General features: G+C 44.3%; 1 protein-coding gene across 2 annotated transcripts in view; it reads left to right on the forward strand.

Moving 5' to 3' along the window:
• DCLK3 (doublecortin like kinase 3) overlaps positions 1 to 21717 on the forward strand; it is a 53164-nt gene that overhangs the window by 19336 nt on the left and 12111 nt on the right. For both annotated transcript variants that reach the window (XM_017508489.2, XM_017508490.2), the window contains exon 2: positions 6219 to 8095. In XM_017508489.2, the coding sequence (XP_017363978.2) occupies positions 6219 to 8095 (1877 nt within the window). The remainder of the gene's footprint in view (positions 1 to 6218; positions 8096 to 21717) is intronic.

Below are 21717 nucleotides of genomic sequence, written 5' to 3' on the forward strand. Positions count from 1 at the left end.
GCATTTCAGGTTTTGGGGTACATGTGAAGAACATGCAAGATTGTTGCATAGGTACACACATGGCAGTGTGATTTGCTTCCTTTCTCCCCTTCACCTATATCTGGCATTTCTCCCCATGCTATCTCTCCCCACCTCCCCACCCCCTGTCCCTCCCCTATTTCCCCCCAACAGACCCCAGTGTGTAGTGCTCCCTTCCCTGTGTCCATGTGTTCTCATTGTTCAACACCCGCCTATGAGTGAGAACATGCAGTGCTTGATTTTCTGCGATGAGCAGAAATTCTGTTTATCTCTGCAGCAGACCCATTTGATTAGGTTTGCTGGAGTGTTCTTTTATTATCACGTCCCTACTGGTTTTTTATTTTAATTATTATATGAATGACAAATTCATCCTGCTGAGTCACATTTAGCATCATATTCCCTTTGGCCTTGAGATGTACATGCACTTAGAGGAGTCTCAAGGTTACAGGACTTATTTTCTTTGTGAACAAGTGAAAAATAAGCACAAGTTGAGTGCCCACTCTAGGCAAAGCAATGTGCCGAACATCCTCAGCAAGGAGTAAGACATTAATGCCATTTGGCAGGTGGTGAAACGGAGATTCATAGGGATTAATTAACGTTCCCATGGCCACACGGCTAATAACAGCTTGGCAGAGGTCGTCTGACCCATGGTCAGTGTTCTTTGCACTAAAACGAAGCTGTCTCGACCTGAAGCAATGTACTGCTGTCCCCTACCTGTATTAGTCATTCTTCAGAAATTCTACTTTGTCACATTTCCTGTGGTAGATGGATGTTTGTGATTATATTTTCTTTTCACCTCACTTATCTAAGGTATTTAGGAGCTCTTTTGTGTGATGTTTATTGGTGCTGCAATTAGCAATTCTCAATTATTTGCAGTGAGAGCTGGAAGAGTGAAGCTAGACATTTGTGTTTGATTTTAGGGTTGGGGATTTGTTCCCTTAATCTTGAGTGCTTCCTCTCTGTATTGGGGCAGAGTTGGGGGGTTTGCATAAACCTTGATGTCTACTTTTGGATAGCTTACAGTTTAGTTGAGAGGGAGAATATTTATACCCACTAAGATGAAGTAACAATTAGCTGAGATGTGGAGCAGGCAAAACCACATGTTCCAGATTCTTGTGCTATGTGTTGGTTTCAGGCATTCATGCTAAATTTTGCTTTAATGAATGAGCAGGGCTGCAGGGGAGGGAGCCATCACTGCCAACTTGTGAGGACAGAGACGGTTTGAGAGTAGAGATGGGTCTTAGGCTTTACAAGATGTCAAGGCTTGGATGGGTTGGGGAGTGGAGGTGAAGTAGGTTGGGATTGCAAAAGGCCTTATGTGTCAAGCTGAGGAATTTGGGTTCAGACCTCAAGGAGGCTAATAAGGAGCTATTGTAGATTATTGAGCAGATGGATGGCTTATCAAAAGCATTGTTTGCTCTGCTGTATATGTGGGGTTAGATTGGCGTTGAGGAAAGACCCTATAAACATTTGTATTTTGGTGTATTGAAGTAGAAACAGCAGTTTTGCCAAGTCCAGGCCAATTTATATTGCTGCAGGAAGTTAACAGAAAAATAAGGTGTTAATAAGAACATATTTTCCCTGTGTTACTTCCTGGGACGTGGCTGGCTTGGTGGCTGAAGACAGAATTAGCATGTTTAATTTTTATTATCTATGACTTCATAAACAATTTTCCATTGATATAGTGATAGAATATGGATTATTATCCTAGATTATACAAGTTGAGTGAGTCTCTCTAATCCAAAATGCTTGGGACAAAAAGTGGATTTTTTTTTTTTCGAGGAGTTTTTTTTTTTTTTTGGGATATTTGCATTATACTTACCAGTTAAGCATCCCAGATCTGAAAATCTGAAGTCTGCAATGCTCCAAATGATCATTTCCTTTGGTAGGTATGTAAGTAACCAAAAAGTTTGCAGGTTTTGGAGCATTTTAGATTTTGTATTTTGGCTTTGGGATACTCAACCTATATGAGGGAGAGACACATGAAATTTGTTTTTATAGGTGAAAATTGGTAGAACTACCAGCAATTTCATATGGTTCCATTTTATTGATTTTGTAAATAAAGTTGTTGCTGGAGCTGAGTAGACTCGGGCAGGCCTCGGGCTTTCTAGTTAGGTCGATTGGGGTAGGTTCTGAACAGCAGTGCTTAGTGGGAACCTGAAAGTGCTCTGTGTGCAGTTGTCCTGGAGCATGAACATGTTCCTGGAGACTGAGCCCCAGACCCAAAGGATATGCTGTGCTCTTTCCAATGTTTGCTCTCCCTGCCCATGGACCAGGCATTCAGAGTCATCTTATTTTATTCTCTTACCTGTAAAGAAGAAAAATGTGCTCTAGACTATTTTAAAAGAGGAAAGAGGTCTTGTGGAAGAAAGGATAAAAATCAGTGCATCCCAAGGTTGAATTTTCCTGATGCTTCCCAGTAACTTGAAGCAGTCATAGCTAGAAGAAGCATAATTTCAGTTGGTCCCAGTTATGCTAAGGAGGTGGAGACTGAATTCTCACTTTTGCTCCAGACCAAGGAGTTTTTGAATGAGCTTGTGAATGCCTGGGCAGTGGAATGAACATGCCTGATGTTGGTGTGGTGGAGGCAGAGCTATTCTGTCTTTACGTCCTTTTTGACCATGTCCTGGGATGGAGGCTGCTCTTATGGAGCCCATCCTTGGTTCAGGGATGGTGTGTTCCCAGATTGTTCTCCTAACCACCAGAGATCAGGGAAAGCTTTGAGGTAGGATCTGCTGAAACTGGATGAGCACAGACATCCCAGATAGCACATCTCCTCTTCTCCCTACCCAGCTCTGGGTACCGTTGTGCCAAGTCATCCATTATCACACTCAGACTCTACAGTCCCAATGTTTGGGACCTTGAGGCCACTGGTCCTATCGTAGTTTGGGCCTCTTTGTCACTCTATGTCGCCGCTCAATATGTAAGGCCCACCACTGTCAGTCCTGTTCCATGAGCACCACTTTGTGCCTCCCTGACATCCCCTCCTGGACCTTTCAGGAGGGTTCAGGGGCTCCCCTGAACCTCCTTCTACACAAAAGGTTCAAACATCCTTAAGGTATTCACTGAAGGTTCCTTTGTCATATTGGCTCTCCCCTGAGGGGCACTCTTCTATTTCTTCCCAGTAATAGATAATTCTTACTTTCCAGGAACTGTAGATTTTGAAGGTAGAGCTCAGAATTTGGCTCCACAGGTCTGCTTCACAGCTATTATTTTTCTTCCCTCCTAGAACACCTTTCCTTAGCTGAGGCTTTTATCATCTGGTGATACAATATATACCCTTGCTTTGCCACTGTCATACAGTGGCTGTCCATTCATTTTTCCGTGTTACCAGAGTCTTTCCTTCATCTGTGCTGACCTCAGTGGCCATGTGGACCACGGGTCCTGCCCTATGTCATGGTTCCTTGGCCCCTGTACTGGGTGGCCTCTACCTCATCAGGTATTGAAAGCCCAACTCAAATCTTGTCTTCCTAGCACTCTTGGTTGCTCACTCTCCTGGTACTTCCATTGGATTCCATTATGTCCTCTTTATGCCTGTAGGTTTTCCTGGTAGGTCTGCCCTCTTGTGACCACAGCCAGCAGTTGATTCCGTGGGCCTTCCTATCCTTTTTCCACATCTGCTTGGAAATGTCTCAGTCCAGGATATAGGCTAAAATCACTTTCTCTGTCCCTATACTGAGTCTTCTGAGAAAATAATCAGGACTTCATTTACTTGGTCCAACAGTACATATCAAGGATCCTACTGTGTGTGAAGCACATAAGAAAAACCAACAAGAACGCCAGCCCTTTTGTGCGTATGCATTTGACGGTCACCTTCCTTGACACTCTTCCTGAGTTCCCCAATGCAGGAAATACAAACTGTATTCCTTCTGTAGCTCTTTTTCTTTCTCTCAACATCAGCTATGTCAGGCAAAAATGGAGGCAGAGTAATTAAAGAGACTGTGAGAAGAAAGGGGGTAACAGATGTCCATAAATAGTTTAACTGTAAATGTGATTGTGAAGCTCATAAATTTGTGGTGTGTGGGAAGATCAGTATCAGCCACTACCTTGTTGTCTCATCTGACACCTGCGTCTAGATGGAAATCATCTCAGAACAGATTGTACATTATAATTAAAAAACAAAAAACATTCTGTGTAGATTTGCTAGGCCAAAATACCCATCTGGCACAACTGGAGTTTCTGCTACAGTTGATTCAAATACACTTATAAAAGATTATTTTAAATTTCTTTTTAAAGGAAGCATAAACAGCAGATTCTTCCATGTAGGATATGACCTATGGGTCTTGTAGGGTAACTTTAACAATTGTCATCCCGCCCTTGTGGCTTAACTGAGTTACACATTCTGTTCTTTTCCAATTTCCCTTCCTGACCTGGATGGAAATTGAGGAAATTAAACCACTCTTGCCTCAGCTGCTTTACTCTGGCTGGGTATAGTCAATGAGGAAATATGAAGTCTTGTTTTATTCATGTATATTCTCATTATTTAAACTCTGAACCTTGATTTCTTTACATTTTTTAATAAGGAGAGGGAAAACCTTCTGGACAAGGAAGTGTCTATACCTAGACTGAAGCCTCCTTCAATTTTTCTATACTATAATGCGAGTGAATCTCAGTCAGAGCTTTAAGAAATACCTACCATATCAAGAACAGAAAATTAAACACCACATGTTCTCACTCATAGGCGGGTGTTGAACAATGAGAACACATGGACACAGGGAGGGGAGCATCACACACTTGGGTCTGTGTGGGGGAACTAGGAGAGGGACACCAGGGGGCGTGGAGTTGAGGAGGGATAATATGGGGAGAAATGCCAGATATAGGTGATGGGGAGGAAGGCAGTAAACTACACTGCCATGTATGTACCTATGCAACAATCTTGCATGTTCTTCACATGTACCCCAAAACCTAAAATGCAAAAATACACACACACACACACACACACACACACACACACACACACACATAAATACCTACCATATCATGTTGGCCCATGAGTTCTTGTGATGGCAGGTGAACCTGTGCACAGTAGACTTCTACCTTATTGATAGATTATGTTACTAATAAAATGAAATTATAATATAAAATGGATATTAACATCATAAGGATGGTGTTAATAACTAGCAACTATTGTGTCTTTAACATGTGTCAGGCAGTCCGTTAGATGAATTGTAATTTGATCATTTATTCTTCACAAAAACCCTGGGAGGAAGGTGTAGCATTCTTACTTTATAAATGAAAAAAAATGAAGTACAAATAATTTGCCCAGGTTCACACAAATAGTCCGTGGCCGTGCCTGGATTAAAATCCAGATCTGTCTCAAACCCTGTGACCATAACCTCTTCGCATACTGCCCCACCTTGAGTGAGTTCATAGTCAAGCTGAAAAAACTCTTTTTGGCAAAGAGATGGGTAAGATTTGGGATTTTCAAAGTTCTGGAATGTTCCTGCCTTTTGCTGGCATTTCATGGGTAGCAAACCTGGCCCTTTTTATCTCTGTTGTAGATCCTTGAAGGTCAGTTCACTTTGGGGTAACTGGAGTTGTTTACAGAGTCAGCCTCGCCTTGAGAGGACTCCTCTATTAATCTGTTTTCACGCTGCTGATAAAGGCATACCCGAGACCGGGCAATTTACAAAGAAAGGTTTACTTGGACTTAGGGTTTCACATGGCTGGGGAAGCCTCACAATCATGGCTTAAGGCAGGGAAGGGCAAGTCCCATCTAACATGGATGGCAGCAGGCAAAGCAAGAATGAGGAGGACGCGAAAGCAGAAACCCCTGATATAACCATCAGATCTCGTGAGACTTATTCACTACCACGAGAACAGGACGGGGGAAACGCTCCCATGATTCAGTTGTCTCCCACTGGCTCTCTCTGGCAGCACGCGGGGATTATGGGAGTACAATTCAAGATGAGATTTGGGTGGGGACACAGAGCCAAACTGTATCAGCTCTCGAGGTGTGGCCCATCCTGGGGGCCCCTATGAGGTCTACAGGAATGACTGCAGGCCCCACGCTGACTCTGTTCTGCACTCCTGGTGTAGAGGAGACTAAGTATAAAGGCTCCATCATTTCTAACAGACTCTCAGAGACCACAGTCATAAAGTGTAATACTAGAATCCGTCGTCTTTAGTAAAGCTTTGGTGAAGGCTGAGGGCCCTCTGAACCCATCTTGACTTTTCCTTTTGTCCTTTTCCTGTTGCAGGACAGCAAGGCCTATGTGACCATTCTCTAAAATATTTAAGCTCACGAATCACAGAACGGAAGCTGCAAGGCTCCTGGCTGCCGGCTGGCCGAGGGAATCTGGAGAAACCATTCCTGGGGCCACGTGGCCCCGTCGTGCCCTTGTTCTGCCCTCGGAACAGCCTTCACTCGGCACACCCGGAGAACAGCCCGCTGAAGCCCAGGGTCGTGACGGTGGTGAAGCTGGGTGGGCAGCGCCCCCGAAAGATCACTCTGCTCCTCAACAGGCGGTCAGTGCAGACGTTTGAGCAGCTCTTAGCGGACATCTCAGAAGGCCTGGGCTCTCCCAGATGGAAGAATGACCGCGTGAGAAAACTATTTAACCTCAAGGGCAGGGAAATCAGGAGCGTCTCTGATTTCTTCAGGGAAGGGGATGCTTTCATAGCAATGGGCAAAGAACCACTGACACTGAAGAGCATTCAGGTGGCTGTAGAAGAACTGTACCCCAACAAAGCCCGGGCCTTGACACTGGCCCAGCACAGCCACGCCCCTTCGCCAAGGCTGAGGAGCAGGCTGTATAGCAAGGCTCTGAAAGGAGACCACCGCTGTGGGGAGACGGAGACCCCCAAGAGCTGCAGTGAGGTTGCAGGGTACAAGGCAGCCATGAGGCACCAGGGGAAGATCGCTGAGGAGCTCTCACTAGATGACAGAGCGAGGACCCAGAAGAAGTTGGGAAGGGGGAAATGGGAGCCGGAACCCGGTAGCAAGCTGCCCAGGGAAGCCACTGTAGAAGAGAGGCACGCAAGGGGAGAGAAGCACCTCGGGGTGGAGATTGAAAAGACCTCGGGTGAAATTATCAGATGCGAGAAGTGCAAGAGAGAGAGGGAGCTCCAGCAGAGCCTGCAGAGGGAGAGGCTTTCTCTGGGGACCAGTGAGCTGGATATGGAGAAGGGCCCAGTGTATGACATGGAGAAGCTGGTGAGGACCAGAAGCTGCAGGAGGTCTCCCGAGGCAAATCCTGCAGGCGGGGAGGAAGGGTGGAAGGGTGACAGCCACAGGAGCAGCCCCTGGAATCCCACTCAGGAGCCAAGGAGACCCAGCAAAAGCACGGACAAGAAAGAGGACAGAGGCCCGGAGGATCAAGAAAGCCATGCTCAGGGAGCAGCTAAGGCCAAGAAGGACCTTGTGGAAGTTCCTCCTGTCACAGAGGAGGGGCCGAGGGAGGTGAAGAAAGACACCAGGCTCATGAGCAGGAGCAAGCACGGTGGCTGGCTCCTGAGAGAGCACCAGGCCGGCTTTGAGAAGCTCCCCAGGACCCGAGGAGAAGAGAAGGAGGCAGAGAAGGAGAAAAAGCCGTGCGTGTCTGGAGGCAGAAAGACGACTCTCAGAGATGACCAACCTACAAAGCTAGAAAAGGAGCCCAAGACAAGGCTGGAAGAGAACAAGCCAGAGCGACCCAGCGGTCGGAAGCTGCGGCCCGTGGGCGTCATTGCCGCCAACGTGGAGAAACATTATGAGACTGGCCGGGTCATTGGGGACGGGAACTTTGCTGTCGTGAAGGAGTGCAGGCACCGCGAGACCAGGCAGGCTTATGCGATGAAGATCATTGACAAGTCCAGACTCAAGGGCAAGGAGGACATGGTGGACAGCGAGATCTTGATCATCCAGAGCCTCTCTCACCCCAACATCGTGAAACTGCATGAAGTCTACGAAACAGACACGGAAATCTACCTGATCCTGGAGTATGTGCAGGGAGGAGACCTTTTTGACGCCATCATAGAAAGTGTGAAGTTCCCGGAGCCCGACGCTGCCCTGATGATCATGGACTTATGCAAGGCCCTTGTCCACATGCACGACAAGAGCATTGTCCACCGGGACCTCAAGCCAGAAAACCTTTTGGTAAGCCCCGACTTCTGATGATATGGGAGAGGGTGTTTTTAGAATATGGGATAAAATCGATATTAATTGCTTTATACTCTGTCATCTTTACACACTGGAACTTTACTTTTATGTTATTTTAACATACTTGTTCCAGTATTAAAAACTATGTTTATAGGTCATAGGTTGCTGAGATAAATTAGTTTTGACTAACTAATGGAAAAAGAAACCTTCCAATTTAAGTAAAATGGATAATGTATCCTCATCTCTGGGAGAAAAATACTTTTGTCTTGATGATGACCAGGTGGACTTAATTTCTTGGGCACGTAGGTACTGGGAGTGTCTGCTGGTGGCAGCTTCCCCTCAAGGCTTTGTGTGCATCATCCAGCCTTAGCAAAGTAGAGATGCCACTTTGGTCTTTTTGAGGATAACACTTTGCCAAGGAGCTCAAAAGGTGCAGCGCTGCAGGGGTCTGTGTGGGAAGTGCCTGTGAGTCTGGCTCTGGAGTCAAATAACCTGGGTTTGAATCCTGGCTTTCTTAGTCACTTGCTCTAGGAGAAGTCGTTTATCTTGCTGGACCTTAGTTTCATCATTTGTAAAAGAGAAATGGTAATAGTGACTATTTTGGAAGGTTGCCTGCAGTTTGAGCATGGGAAAAAGAAAAGCAGCCCCTGACAGCTGGGAGCTGGCCTGACACTCTTATCTCAGTTACGTCATTCTCCTGTTGAGCATAAACACTTTCACAGATCATGACATCAGATAAGGCCACTCTGTGACCATAATGGATTAAGACAAAAGCAAAATGCCTTTATACTGATGTCTAAATGCAGATAAAAATAAGAATATTGTCCAAACCGCAAATATGGTCACATATCCCCTTTGTGGCTGCTGTGAGTGACTGACTGCATTGCCTCATCCTTCATACCTTCATGTAAGAATTATTAAGATATTCAATTATAGAATTACCCCCATGTGCTGACACTATCCAGCCCAGAGCAAAACTCTGCTTTCATGACTGAATCCTTCCCCAAATCATCTCACACAGCCCACATATTATCATGAGTCCTTTAACACGCTCTGACTTTGAGTCTGCGATCCCAACAGTGTGTGTTCTCCCTTATTGGAATGAGTCAATTAGCTTAATGTGTTTGACTACAAGTGTGTGGCAGGAGGTCTTTGTCAGGATGACACCGTCACCCTCTGCCACTTTCACCCACTTTCTTCTTTATAGCCCCAGTCACCACTTGATAGAGTCGATACTTACTTTTCTGTCTTCCTCCTCTTACTGGAAAGAAAGTTCCATGACCGCATGGACTTTGTTTTATTCAGACTGTGCTCCCAAACCTTGAACAGTCTGCCACATGGTCGACATTTAATACATATTGGTTGTATGAATGCCTAAAGGCCATGCCATGCTGCCTGGGAAGCAGCAAGAACTCCATCCGTGGCAGCAACTAACACTATTATTACATTAAAAACAACCCTGATATCAAGGTGAATAACATGAGTAAGCATTCAAAGTCACGTTGCTGCAGATAAAGCAAGAGTGAATGGACACAGTGATTTCGATGAGCCATACTTTGCAGGGCGCTAGGAGGGTGGGGGAAGGGATTTAGCCCTTTCCTTTCCTTTCCATGGCTGTAGACCAAGCCTGGAAACACCATCCCCGTGCATTCGCCTGTCTGTAAACTGTTCTTACAAGCAGGTGAAATACTGAGTGAGTCAAGCTAATTATCTGGTGAAATGAGGTCTATCTTGACCACTAAGTCGAGCAGCCTTGTTTTTGTCCTATTTCATAGAATTACAGAAGCAATTTGACTGGTTGGCTAAGTGGTCTGAATTACCGTCAAATAACTCTCTTTGAACAATTTCACTTTTGCATTAGCTGGATGTCCTTGCCCTTTTTTTAACTTGCTTTTTGATTGTTCCTGTCTTTCGGCTCTGAGCCCAGATATCTTCCATGTGGAATGTACTGTACGGTCTTTATTACAGACACTTTGGAATTGCAGCAGAGCAGTGTTCTTCAACAACTCTGCTTCTTTCACTGAATTGTCTAAGCAGGAGACATCCCTTTAGAGGCCTTGGGAGGTCCCATGAGCTGCACATTTCAGACACGTGCCTACTATAGCATTGTAACAGTCACACAAGTTCTCAGCTATGTGGCATGAGATCATTTTCTTTTGGAGACAATTAGCTTAGTTTGCATTTTCTAACAAGATCCTGGAACCAGTCGGTTGAGTCAACCCATCTCTTGGGTAATAGACGCTCTCACTTGTGTGAAGGGATTTTCCAGCTATTTTTGAGATGGAGAAAGTCAGCAGTGTTTATGATCGCATGGAGGATGGTTTGAGGAAGTAGGAAAACAGCAAGGAATGTGTTTAATATGGACAAGCTAATATGTTTAGTGCTCTGGGGCAATGGGATTGTGTGTGTGTGTGTGTGTGTGTGTGTGTGTGTGACACAGAATGAGAGAGAGAGAGAGAGAAGGCAAAACTATAGAGTGGCTATAATTTTTTCAGTCTAAATGCATGAGTTTTTGTTTATTGGAATTAATCCCAATTGATATGTAGACCCTTTCTTTTTTCTGATTTTGAAGAAAGATCACATATATATTTCTCAAATAAAAACTTTTTTTTTCTGGTTGTGGTATGGCTTTTTCAAAACTGTAGAAGGCTACATATTTGAGCTATCTTATGTGAAACAGGTTAATATGCTTGTTCTCCTGTGGATAATTTGTCAGCTAGCATTTATCAAAATGGACAGCCTGTCACATTTATAAAACATGTTTATCCTTTTTCTGGGTGAGTAAAGTTCAACATATTGTTATGTCAGAAGTCTAAATGCTATCTGATGTCAGTGCTTTCTGGTTTTTCAGACAGAGATAGAGATAATATTGTTTGACAGTTGACTCATTGTCTGGCTTTAGCAAGTTGCTGATGTAATGACATTGCAAATCTGTTTGGCCTTCTAAGATTTAAAAGATTAATAAATATCACATTGGTGACTACTGTCCATAAGTTAGTGTTGTTCAGTTGCCTTTAATTTATTGTTTTGCACTAGTGTTGAGCTTTATATTGTCAAACTAATTGTTTCTTCCTTGAATGGATAGTTGCTGAGTCTGTTAAGGCCTGTTTTTGATAAGCTTTGGGAAGTGAATATGTCAGAACTAACTTTTGATCACATGGCTGATTGTAAGTGTTGCTGCTTTTAGAGACTATCTGTGTGCTAAAAGCTACTAATGAATATAGATAGTAAACTTATCATGTTTTAATCAACAGAAATATTTATATCTGATAATTGGGCCCTGGAGTAAAATTTTAGGCCTATGTTACTGAGTTTATCTATTTCTATTGATCACATTTCCCGATAACATGATGGTGCTCTTCTTCCCTTAGGGTTATTTAGACTCCTGAGATCTTGCGAAAGAAGTTTTAATTATAAGAATTTCTAGCTTGCAGAAATACCAGTGTTAACTGCTTCTTCTGCCAGTGTGTGCTTCTTGGAGGGGTTGGAATATGCTGGGTGGTGTTGGCTGGGCCCTGGGGAAGGAAGCGGGGAAGTAAACAGGAGCTGGAGAAGTGATGATGATGGTTAGACCAGCTCATATAGGGTGGAAGGGCACATGCCAGGTTATTTATTATAGCTGATGGCTGAGAGATTATATCCATCAAAGAAAGCTGGGTGAGTGGGGTGGGGGAAGAGACTGAGGAGGTGTCAGACATGAGCATTGAGCATGGTCATTTGAGAAAATTTCTTCCAGAATACGGGGAAGAGAAGGATGTGTTCTTGCACTGGAAACAGAGTGGAAAGGAATGAGCAGGGTGGGGAGACTGCTGCACCTCCACTGGCATGTAGGGTGCTCATGTCTCCAGTTTCCCTACTGCCCCCAGCCTAGCTGCTATGGCTCTGGAGTGCTGGGAGCAGAGACCCCCTGAAATCCAGGAAAGATGGTGGTGGGGATGGTGGGGACAGGTCTCAGCTTGGTCAAGGACAAAGGTTGTATCCTCTTTCTGGCCTCCTGCTGGTTCTAGGAAGGAGCAGCCTTGTCTATATATTTACTGGCAAATATGACTAGGGCAGGGCAGTGACTGATGTCCCCAAGGGTGGCAGGGAAAGTCTAGAAGGATAAAAAGTAGCCCGCCACACTTCCTGCTCATTTCTCTCTACAGTAAACCTGTTCAGTCATTTTGTTGGTCTGAATTCTGTAAGTTCTTTTTCCTTTCTACTTTGATATACAAGAAGGACTCACATACCATATTGCGATGGTAGTCACTGGCTCTGTAATGCATAATTCTCCTCGATCAGCAAGATTCTATGCTACCAGCTTCAATTTCAATCTCCTTTCCCTTAGCTTCCAAGACAGAGGTATTCATGTCTTTTCATTAATAGTCCAAGTATTCATGAATGCATTTATACCCCAATTACATTAATTTAAAAAATTGGTAACAACTATGAAGTATACGTAAGCTCTACTTAATAAAATAATGTGAATTTCAGCAATAACATGAAATTACCAAAGAAAAAGTGCAGTGATACAACAAGACTTTAGGTCATTGGCCAATTTTGATCAAGTCAGAGAGAATGCTGTTATATAAGAGATTGATCTCCTCTAGAGAACTGCAGGCAGGGCATATTCTTGTCAGAAATCACTACAGTTATGACTGTAGGTTTACATTGGTAAGAAAGGCTATCGGTATCCATTGCAGCAATTTCCAGGACAACAATTGTATCTGTACGCTCGGTGAACTTACATATTGTCCAGGGTTTGGCCACATAGGCAAAGGTTGCAGGAAGTTTCTCAGTCTTCAAAATTCTAGACACTGGGTCATCTTGAGGATCGAGGTTTTCTTTCCTCTGTAAGTTCCTTTTGAAACATCCACCTAAAAGGATAGGTGTCTAATAAATTACTGTCTGCAGTAAATTGTCAACAACAAAGACAATTTTAAAGCATGACTCCTGTTTATCAACTTGGTGGATATCTTCTAAAACTATGACCTCATTTCATCAAGGAGGCCTGAAGGTCAGGTCATTTGGTAAAGGAGTATAACAGTACCTTCCTTTCACCCTCTTACCCCCTGTGTTCATATGTGTTATCACTTCTCTAAAAATGTATATTCTTGTGGGCCATTTGAGGATCTACGATTAAGTTTCTTAAAACTCTTCGAGGGCATTTTGAAAATGCTCTTAAGCTGAGGAAACAGTCAGTAAACCTCTTCAGCTTTCTGAGATCTAAGGTCTAGTTGTCTAATTGCAACAGAAACCCTCAGGTTATGGTTCATCTTCTTGTGGAAGAACCATGGGTTAAGGGTTATGCGAGGGAGAGAGAAGAGGAGTAAGGAGTCCGCTGCCGTGGTCCCAGCAAGAGATGATGGTGGCTTGGTCTTGGGGACTGCAGTAGAGATGGGGAGAAGTGGTCATCCTGAGGATAAAGACAAGACTTGTGAGTGGATTGAATGTGGTGGATGAGGAAAGAGAGGACTCAAGGGTGACATGTTTCTGACCTGGAGCTGGATCAGTCGTGGCCCCTTTTACTAATGGAGAAGGGTAGTTTCTTTGTAGTTATGGGGCTGAGAGTCTGACTGAGTTCAGGATGGAATAGAAGGTGGAATACTGTAGACAGTGCGTATAGACACCTCTTTCAAGGGGGTGGGGGGTGTGTGTGTGTGTGTGTGTGTGTGTGGAGAAGATCATAGAAATGGGACAGTAGCTGAAGAGGGGTATAGAGAAAATGCGGGTTGTGTTTTCTTAAACTTGGGAGATATGACAGAATCTTTACGTGATGATGGAGCCAGTCTCTGGGTTGGGGAACTGAGAGAGAAGCAGGGTCGAGGTGAAATCAGTTTCCAGCATCTTGAATTTGAGATGATCATCTGATTGGATGACGTAAAGTGTGCTGTGAAATATGAGGCTACCAATTTCAGGAAACACCTACAGTGTAAAGTCCATTCCTTCATCAGCTGGGCTGGCCACCTCTGACCAGACACCTGGTTAAAAGGACAGTGCATCACAGTGACTTCTATGCTCAGAGGAGCCATTAGCTTCCTTGCACATTCACATTCAGAGTAAAAGCCAATGTCATTTCCGTGGCCTGGAAGGTCTTATATCATGTGGCGTCTGTCTTCCTCTCAAAGCTTCTCTCCAGCCACTCAGCCCCTGTCTAGCTCTGCTCCTGCCCCTGCTTGCTACATTGAACCATACATGTCCCTGGGCCTTCGCATTTGCTGTTTCTTTTACCTGAAGACTTGCTCCTCACATTCTAATGTGGCTCATGCCTGCCTTCTTTCAGATGTTACTTCCTCAATGAGCCCTTCCTTAACCATCCTGTTAAAAAAAAAACAAACTGTCTGTGCTAGCATTGCCCAGTAGAATTTTCTGTGATATGTATGTTCATTGCAGCACTGTTTACAATAGCAAAGACCTGGAACCAACCCGAATGCCTGTAATGATAGACCGGATAAAGAAAATGTGGCACATATACATCATGGAATACTATGGAGCCATAAAAAGGATGAATTCATGTCCTTTGCAGGGACATGGATGAATCTGGAAACCATCATTCTCAGCAAACTGACACAAGAACAGAAAAGCAAACACTGCATGTTCTCACTCATAGATGGGTGTTGAACAATGAGAACACATGAACACAGGGAGGGGTACATCACACCCTGGGGCCTGTTGGGGGTTGGGGGGTTAGGAGAGGGATAGTGGGGTGGGGAGATGGGGGAGGGATAACACTGGGAGAAATACCTAATGTAGGTGAACGGGGGGATGGAGGCAGAAAACCACCATGGCATGTGTATACCTATATAACAGTCTTGCAAGATCTGCACATGTACCCCAGAACTTAAAGTATAATAATAATAATAATAATAAAGAATTTTCTGTGATGATGGAGATATCCTGTATCTGCCCAGCCCAATAGGGTAGCCACTAGCCACATGGGCAGTTCCTCCTGTCTGAGGAGCTGAATTTTAAGTTTCATGTGAAAATCAATAGCCATGTGTACTTAGTGGATACTATACTAGACAACGCAGCCTTTATCCCCCTTTTGTTTTTTCATAACACTTATCAGTGCCTGACATTGCATATTTATTTTAATATTGTTTATTAATATAATGGAGGCTTTGTAAGAAAAGGAACTTTATGTGTTTCATTCACTAATTCATTCCTAATATTGAGAAGACTGCCTGGCAGATGGTAGGTCAGTGAATATCTGTTGAATGAATATGAGATTTTAATTAAGTAGAAATAAGTGGATGCAGTAAACAGACACCAAAAGCATGTTGTGAACATGTCATGTGACAAGTTCCAGGAAAGACTGTCCTCAGTGAGGACAGAGTCATACTTTTGTATTATAGTGTGTGTGTGTGTGTGTGTGTGTGTGTGTGTGTATGTATTTATAGATATATTTTGAGACAGTCTCACTCTGTCGACCAGGCTGGAGTGCAGTGGTGTTATCTCTGCTCACTGCAACCTCTGCCTTCCAGACTCCTTCCACCTTAGCCTCCCAAGTAGCTGGAACCACAGGTGTGAGCCACCACGCCTGGCTGATTTTTTGTAGAGATGAAGTTTCGCCATGTTGCCTAGGCTCTTCTCAAACTCCTGGACTCAAGCGATCCACCTGCCTTGGCCTTCTAAAGGACTGGGATTATAGGTCTGAGCCACTGCACCCAGCCTGTATTATGGTAGATTTTGCTGTTGAAATATAAACAGATTTTAGATATTGGCATTTTAATGTGAATTGGTTTCTAAGATCATTTCATTCTTCACAGCCAGTTGAAAATGGACCTTGGAGGGAAAAAGTACGAGAAATTATGAAGGATCAAGTAAGAAGGTGGCAACAATAAATAAGCTTTATGTCTCAATTCTTAAGGGAGCCACTTGTTGTTTGGGCTGTACTCTGCTGCCATCTACTGCTCAGAGATGAAAATTGCAAGTTCACATTTAAATCGAGGCACCATTGAAGGCGAGAGAGCAGAGTTAATTGTTCAGAAAAATAAAGATTCTTCTTGAAGCTTTGAGATGACCCAGATGTTATCTAAATGCATATGTAAATAATATTTACATATTAATCATCTGGATTTCAAGCATGACACTTTGGTGTGGCTGGAAAAGGGGGTGATAGGTGCAGACAGATAACAGTCCTTACAGTGCCATGTAAAATAATCTCTTACACCCTTTCAGTTAGAGAACAACTGAAAATGAGCCCCAGCAGGAAAATGGCCCAGAGCAGCGAATTTAACTAGGCTGCAAAATAGTTACAGGGAGATGTGGGGTGAGGGCAAAGTGAGATGTGTGCAAAGGGGGCTCTGCAAAAGCCCCGAGAGGTTTTCTGAGGCAGGGACGTTGAAGTGGGTCATTTGATGGAGTCTTCAGCTGCCCTGATGGCCACCCAGTGCCTGGTCATCTGCGAGTCCTGAGGTCCTCTGCTCTGTTAAAATCACACCTGGTGTGTGGCGTTTGGTGCTGAGCATTCTTGGTCAAGAAAGGCATGGATGACATGGGACCATCCAGAATTTTACTGTGCACACAGATCTCTCTGAGGTCATGAGGAAATGCAGATTCTGGTTCAGGGGCTCTGGGGCAGCTGAGAGCTCTAACAAACTCCCAGAAAGTGCTGAGGGTGTTGGTCCAGGGTCCAGGGGCTGCACTCAGAATAGGGACGAGGGAGGGAGGGTGACCAGGAGACCAGGTCCTGTAAGGATTCACCAGAGGATCCTCAGTTGCTATATCAGCCAGAGTTCTCTAGAGAGACAGAACCAGTGGGATATATGTTTATAGAGATGTACAAAAGGGGATTTATTAGGGGACTTGGCTCACATGATTATGGAGACTGAGAAGTCCCATGACTGGCTGTCTGCAAACTGGAGACCGTGGGATACCAGTAGCATGGCTCAGTCTAAGTCCAAAGGCCGGAAAACCCAGGGGTTTCTGTTATAAGTCTTGGAGCCCAAAGGCTGGAGAGCCTGTAGTTCTGATGTCCACGGAGGAAAGGGGAGAAAGGGGGAGACAGAGGGAGAGAGAGAGAGACACCAATTGCCTTTCCCCTGCTTTTGTTCTATCCAAGCCCCCAGCTGACTGGATGCTGCTCATCCATGTTGAGGGCAGATCTTCTGCACTTGGTCCACCTGGATTCACACGCCAATCTCCTCTGGAAACACTTAACAGACCCCCCCCCCCACCACGATGCTTTACCAGTATTAAGTATTCCTTAATCCCGTCAAGTTTGCATCTCAAATTAATCATCACAGATGCTGGCTTGGAGAAGCCAGAGGTGAACTGAGGATCATGGTACTCGTTTCCCATCTTTGGAGGGATGTGTTCTTATTCAGCATCACTGGAGAAGGCAGATTTAGAAAGCAGGAGTGGGAAAGGAATTCTGAATCAACATAGGGGTGAATCTCCTCACAAGCTAAGCTTGCCATAAATGGGATGGACTACTGCATAGAGTTGTGGAGTCTTTTCCATTTTGAGATTTCATTCAGACATGAACGATCGTCTGGTGGGAGGATGTTTGAGACACGTTTTTTGTTTGGGTGGAGGTTTGGGTTTGATGGTATCAGAAGTCCTACAGATTCTGGGAGGAAAAATTATTCCAGGATAACATCACTCATTTGATTTCAAGGTTTAACATAGGAACTATTCTGAAGCCAAATATGTGAGGTGCTTGTTGCAAAAATAAGCCAAAAACCTTGCAGAGAGTGTGTGACCTTAAATGTAATGAAGCTGCTTAGATAGGGGAAATAAATGACAACACTGGAGAATATCAAATAACTCTTGACAGCAGAAACTGGAGGCAGAAGAATTGAAAACATCAGGCCATCTGGGGCCACTTTCTGGAAGGGACAAATGGCACCACTGATCTTAACTGCCCCCAGTTCTGCTTATGTAGTCGTTGATGCTCAGGGCATGATCCTGAGACTAGAAGAGAAAAGCTAGACCATGAAGAAACTAGAAGAGGCATAATGTATCTCAGATGGGTCCGTATAATACTCTAAAAACAGATTTGGCATTTTGAAAATATATCCTTCAGTATCCGGATAGTTAACGTGATAAATTTTCAAAGAAAGTATGAGTTTCCAAAACATTTAATCTGCTTGTAGCTCAGTGGAGCCAGGTTTTGGAATTGGGGGTTTCCATGAGGTAGGTAACGTTTCACCTATTTTGAATAGGAACACACTTCTTACTTTGGTGTACTAAGTCAGCGAAATGTTTTATTTAATTAATTTATTTTTAAGATGGAGCTTCACTCTGTCGTCCAGGCTGGAGTGCAGTGGCTCCATCTCAGCTCACTGCAACCTCTGTCTCCAGGATTCAAGTGATTCTCTTGCCTCAGCCTCAAGTAGCTGGGATTACAGGTGCCTGCCACTATGCCCAGCTAATTTTTTTTTTTTTTTTGTATTTTTAGTAGAGATGGGATTTTACCATGTTGGCCAGGCTGGTCTCGAACTCCTGACCTCAAGTGATCCACCCGCCTAAGCCTCCCAAAGTACTGGGATTACATGAGCCACTGCACCCGGCCAGTCAACCAAATGCCTTTAATGCTACTAATTTATAAATATTTGTGAGTGATATATTTTTTTCAGCAGTCATCAGTGAATATGATTAATGTATATGGTCCATCTGGTCATTCTAGGTATCACATTATTTTGTTTTCCTTTCCTTCTAAACTAGATTTTCTAGCCTAAATTATTCTAGTAATTACCCTGTTGTCCCCTTTTGGGCTTTGCCAGTTTCTATATGCAGACCGAGTGGAATTTCATTTTACTTCTAAATTTATGATTTTCCATTTGGTGAGGTTAATTATGGAGACATTGATTAGATTGTCTGGTGGTGACTCAGGCTCAGTAATTAAGACACATGCTGCTTATGGAGATGTAAGCTCACTGGCAGAAACTGGAGCAAGTGTGGAGAATTTATTCTGGTCTGGAAAGACAGGGGAAAGGCGGCTCCACCCTGCCATTCTAGGTGTTGCCTATGGCTGTGATGGGTCCCAGGGAGAGGCAGAGTTCCCCCACTGCCCACCTGTCCAGGCACTGGTGGGAGCATGGGGAGCCTTTGTCCCAGTTCCAGGAGAGATGTGAGGGTGTGTGCCTGCAGACAAGTCGATTTCTCCTACAGCTGTGGTGGCACTAATGAGTCTCTTGGTTGGATAAGATTGCCCAGGTTTATTCTAGTAAGTTTTCACACAGTGGTCTAATTAACTGCTTACTTTACCTTTGGTCTGAGCAATCAGCTTCAACCATGAGAGACAGGGCAGTTACCCTTGGATCTTACGTGTGTGGGTGCCGGCTAGTTTGGACGGAGGCTGGGTATTGCATTGCATCTGATTATTTAACCTTCCCTCAAACTGGAAAATTTCTTCCATGGCAGGGGGCACCAACACATCATTTACTTGCTGTGAGATACGCTGGGTTTGTGCCCTCATTTTTTTTTTTTCATGTGAAATATAACACTTAACTTTAGTTTTATTTTTTCTAGCATAGTGATCTAAATACTTGCCACGCTTACCTCTTGAGATTAGTTTCTTTTAGGTTAAGATCCAACTTTTTCCAACAACCATAATCTTATATCAAATCTTTTGTTGGGGAAGGAGGACAGGACATAACAATTTGGCAATGGGAATTGGCTTACCAGAGATGAGAAAGCCAGTCACCTGGGCGTGTTTGAAGGAGTGAGACTCAGGTGGGATACATTTTGAGGGAGGAAAAGAAGGGAGCATTTGAGATTCTGTATTCATTCAGAGTGAAGGTGACTGTGCCTTTTTTCTATTTTAAAAATTGACCAATTCTACCCTTTTCTAAAACCTGGTGGAAGTCCAATGCAAACTGGGACTTTTGGTCACTCTAGAGCTAATACTTTGCTAGGCAGATTACATACATCGAATGAAACTCCTAACATAAGCATATTTGCTGGAAACTGCCACTCCCATTCTCCCCTCTTTTATTTTGAGACAGGATCTTGCTCTGTTGCTCAGGTTAGAGTGCAGGGGTGGAATCATGGCACACTGCAGCCTCGACTTCCCAGGCTCAAGTAGCCTTCCCCTTCTACCTCAGCCTACTGAGTAGCTGGACCACAGGCATGCACTATCTTGCCTGGCTAATATTTTTACTATTTGTAGAGACAGGGTCTCCCCATGTTGCCCACGCTGGTCTTGAACTCCTGGCCTCAAGAGAGCCTCCCACCTTGGCCCCCCAAAGAGCTGGAATTACAGGTGTGAAACACTGCACTTGCCCCAGTCCCATTTTTTTTTTAAACAAATGAGAAAACAGAGGCTCAGATGAATACAGAAATTTGTCCAAGACCATCTAGCTGCAGGTCTTGGAGTTGGAATTATTCAAAGACTCCTGGCCTGTTTGATTCTTAATCCCCCATCCCTCCCAATGAGGGTCTGTATTTAACATCTCTCCCCTGCTTATTGTTCTTCTTCTTTTTATTTTTAATTTTTGTGGGTATGTATTAGTCCATCCTCATGCTTCTGATAAAGACATACCTGAGACTGGGAAGAAAAAGAAATTTAACGGACTTATAGTTTCACATGGCTGGGGAGGACTTCCCACAATCATGGTGGAAGGCAAGGAGGAGCAAGTCACATCTTACATGGATGGCAGCAGGCAAAGAGAGAGCTTGTTCAGGGAAACTCCCGTTTTTAAAACCATCAGATCTCGTGAGAATGATTCACTATCATAAGAACAGCATGGGAAAGACCTGCCTCCATGATTCAATTACCTCCTGCTGGGTTCCTCCCACAACATGTGGGAATTGTGGGAGTTACAATTCAAGATGAGATTTAGGTGGGGATACAGCCAAACTATATCATTCTGCCCCGGCCCCTCCCAAATCTCATGTCCTCACATTTCAAAGCCAATCATGCCTTCTCAACAGTCCCCCAGAGTCTTAACTCAGTTCAGCATTAACTTAAGAGTCCGCAGTACAAAGTCTCATCCAAGATGAGGAAAGTCCCTTCTGCCTATGAGCCAGTAGAATCAAAAGCAAGTTAGTTACTTCCTAGATACAATCAGGGGACAGGTATTGGGTAAATACAGCCATTTCAACTGGGAGAAATTGGCCAAAACAAAGGGGCTACAGGTCCCATGCAAGTCTGAAATCCAGTGGGGCAGTGAAATCTTAGAGCTCCAAAATGATCTCCTTTGACTCCAAGTTTCACATCCAGGTCACGCTGATGTGAGAGGTGCATTCCCATGGTCTTGGGCAGCTCTGCTTCTGTGGTTTTGCAGCATCCAGCCTCTCTCCTGGCTGCTTTCACAGGCTGGCATTGAGAATCTGTGGCTTTTCAGGCACATGGTGCAAGCTGTCAGTGGGTCTACCATTCTGGGGTCTGAAGGACAGTGGCCCTCTTCTCACAGCTCCACTAGGTGGTGCCCTAATAGGGACTCTGTGTGGGGGATCTGACCTCACACTTCCCTTCTGCACTGCCCTAGCAGAGGGTCTGCTTAAGAGCCCCACCCCTGCAGCAAACTTTTGCTTGGACATCCAGGCTTTTCCATACATCCTCTGAAATCTAGGTGGAGGTTCCCAAACCCCAATTCTTGACTTCTGTGCACTGGCAGGCTCAACACCATATGGAAGCTGCCAAGGCTTGCATCCTCTGAAGTCACAACCTGAGCTTTATGTTTGCCCCT

This window comes from Cebus imitator, unplaced genomic scaffold (assembly GCF_001604975.1).
Source record: "Cebus imitator isolate Cc_AM_T3 unplaced genomic scaffold, Cebus_imitator-1.0 Scaffold391, whole genome shotgun sequence".
Taxonomy (NCBI): Eukaryota; Metazoa; Chordata; class Mammalia; order Primates; family Cebidae; genus Cebus; species Cebus imitator.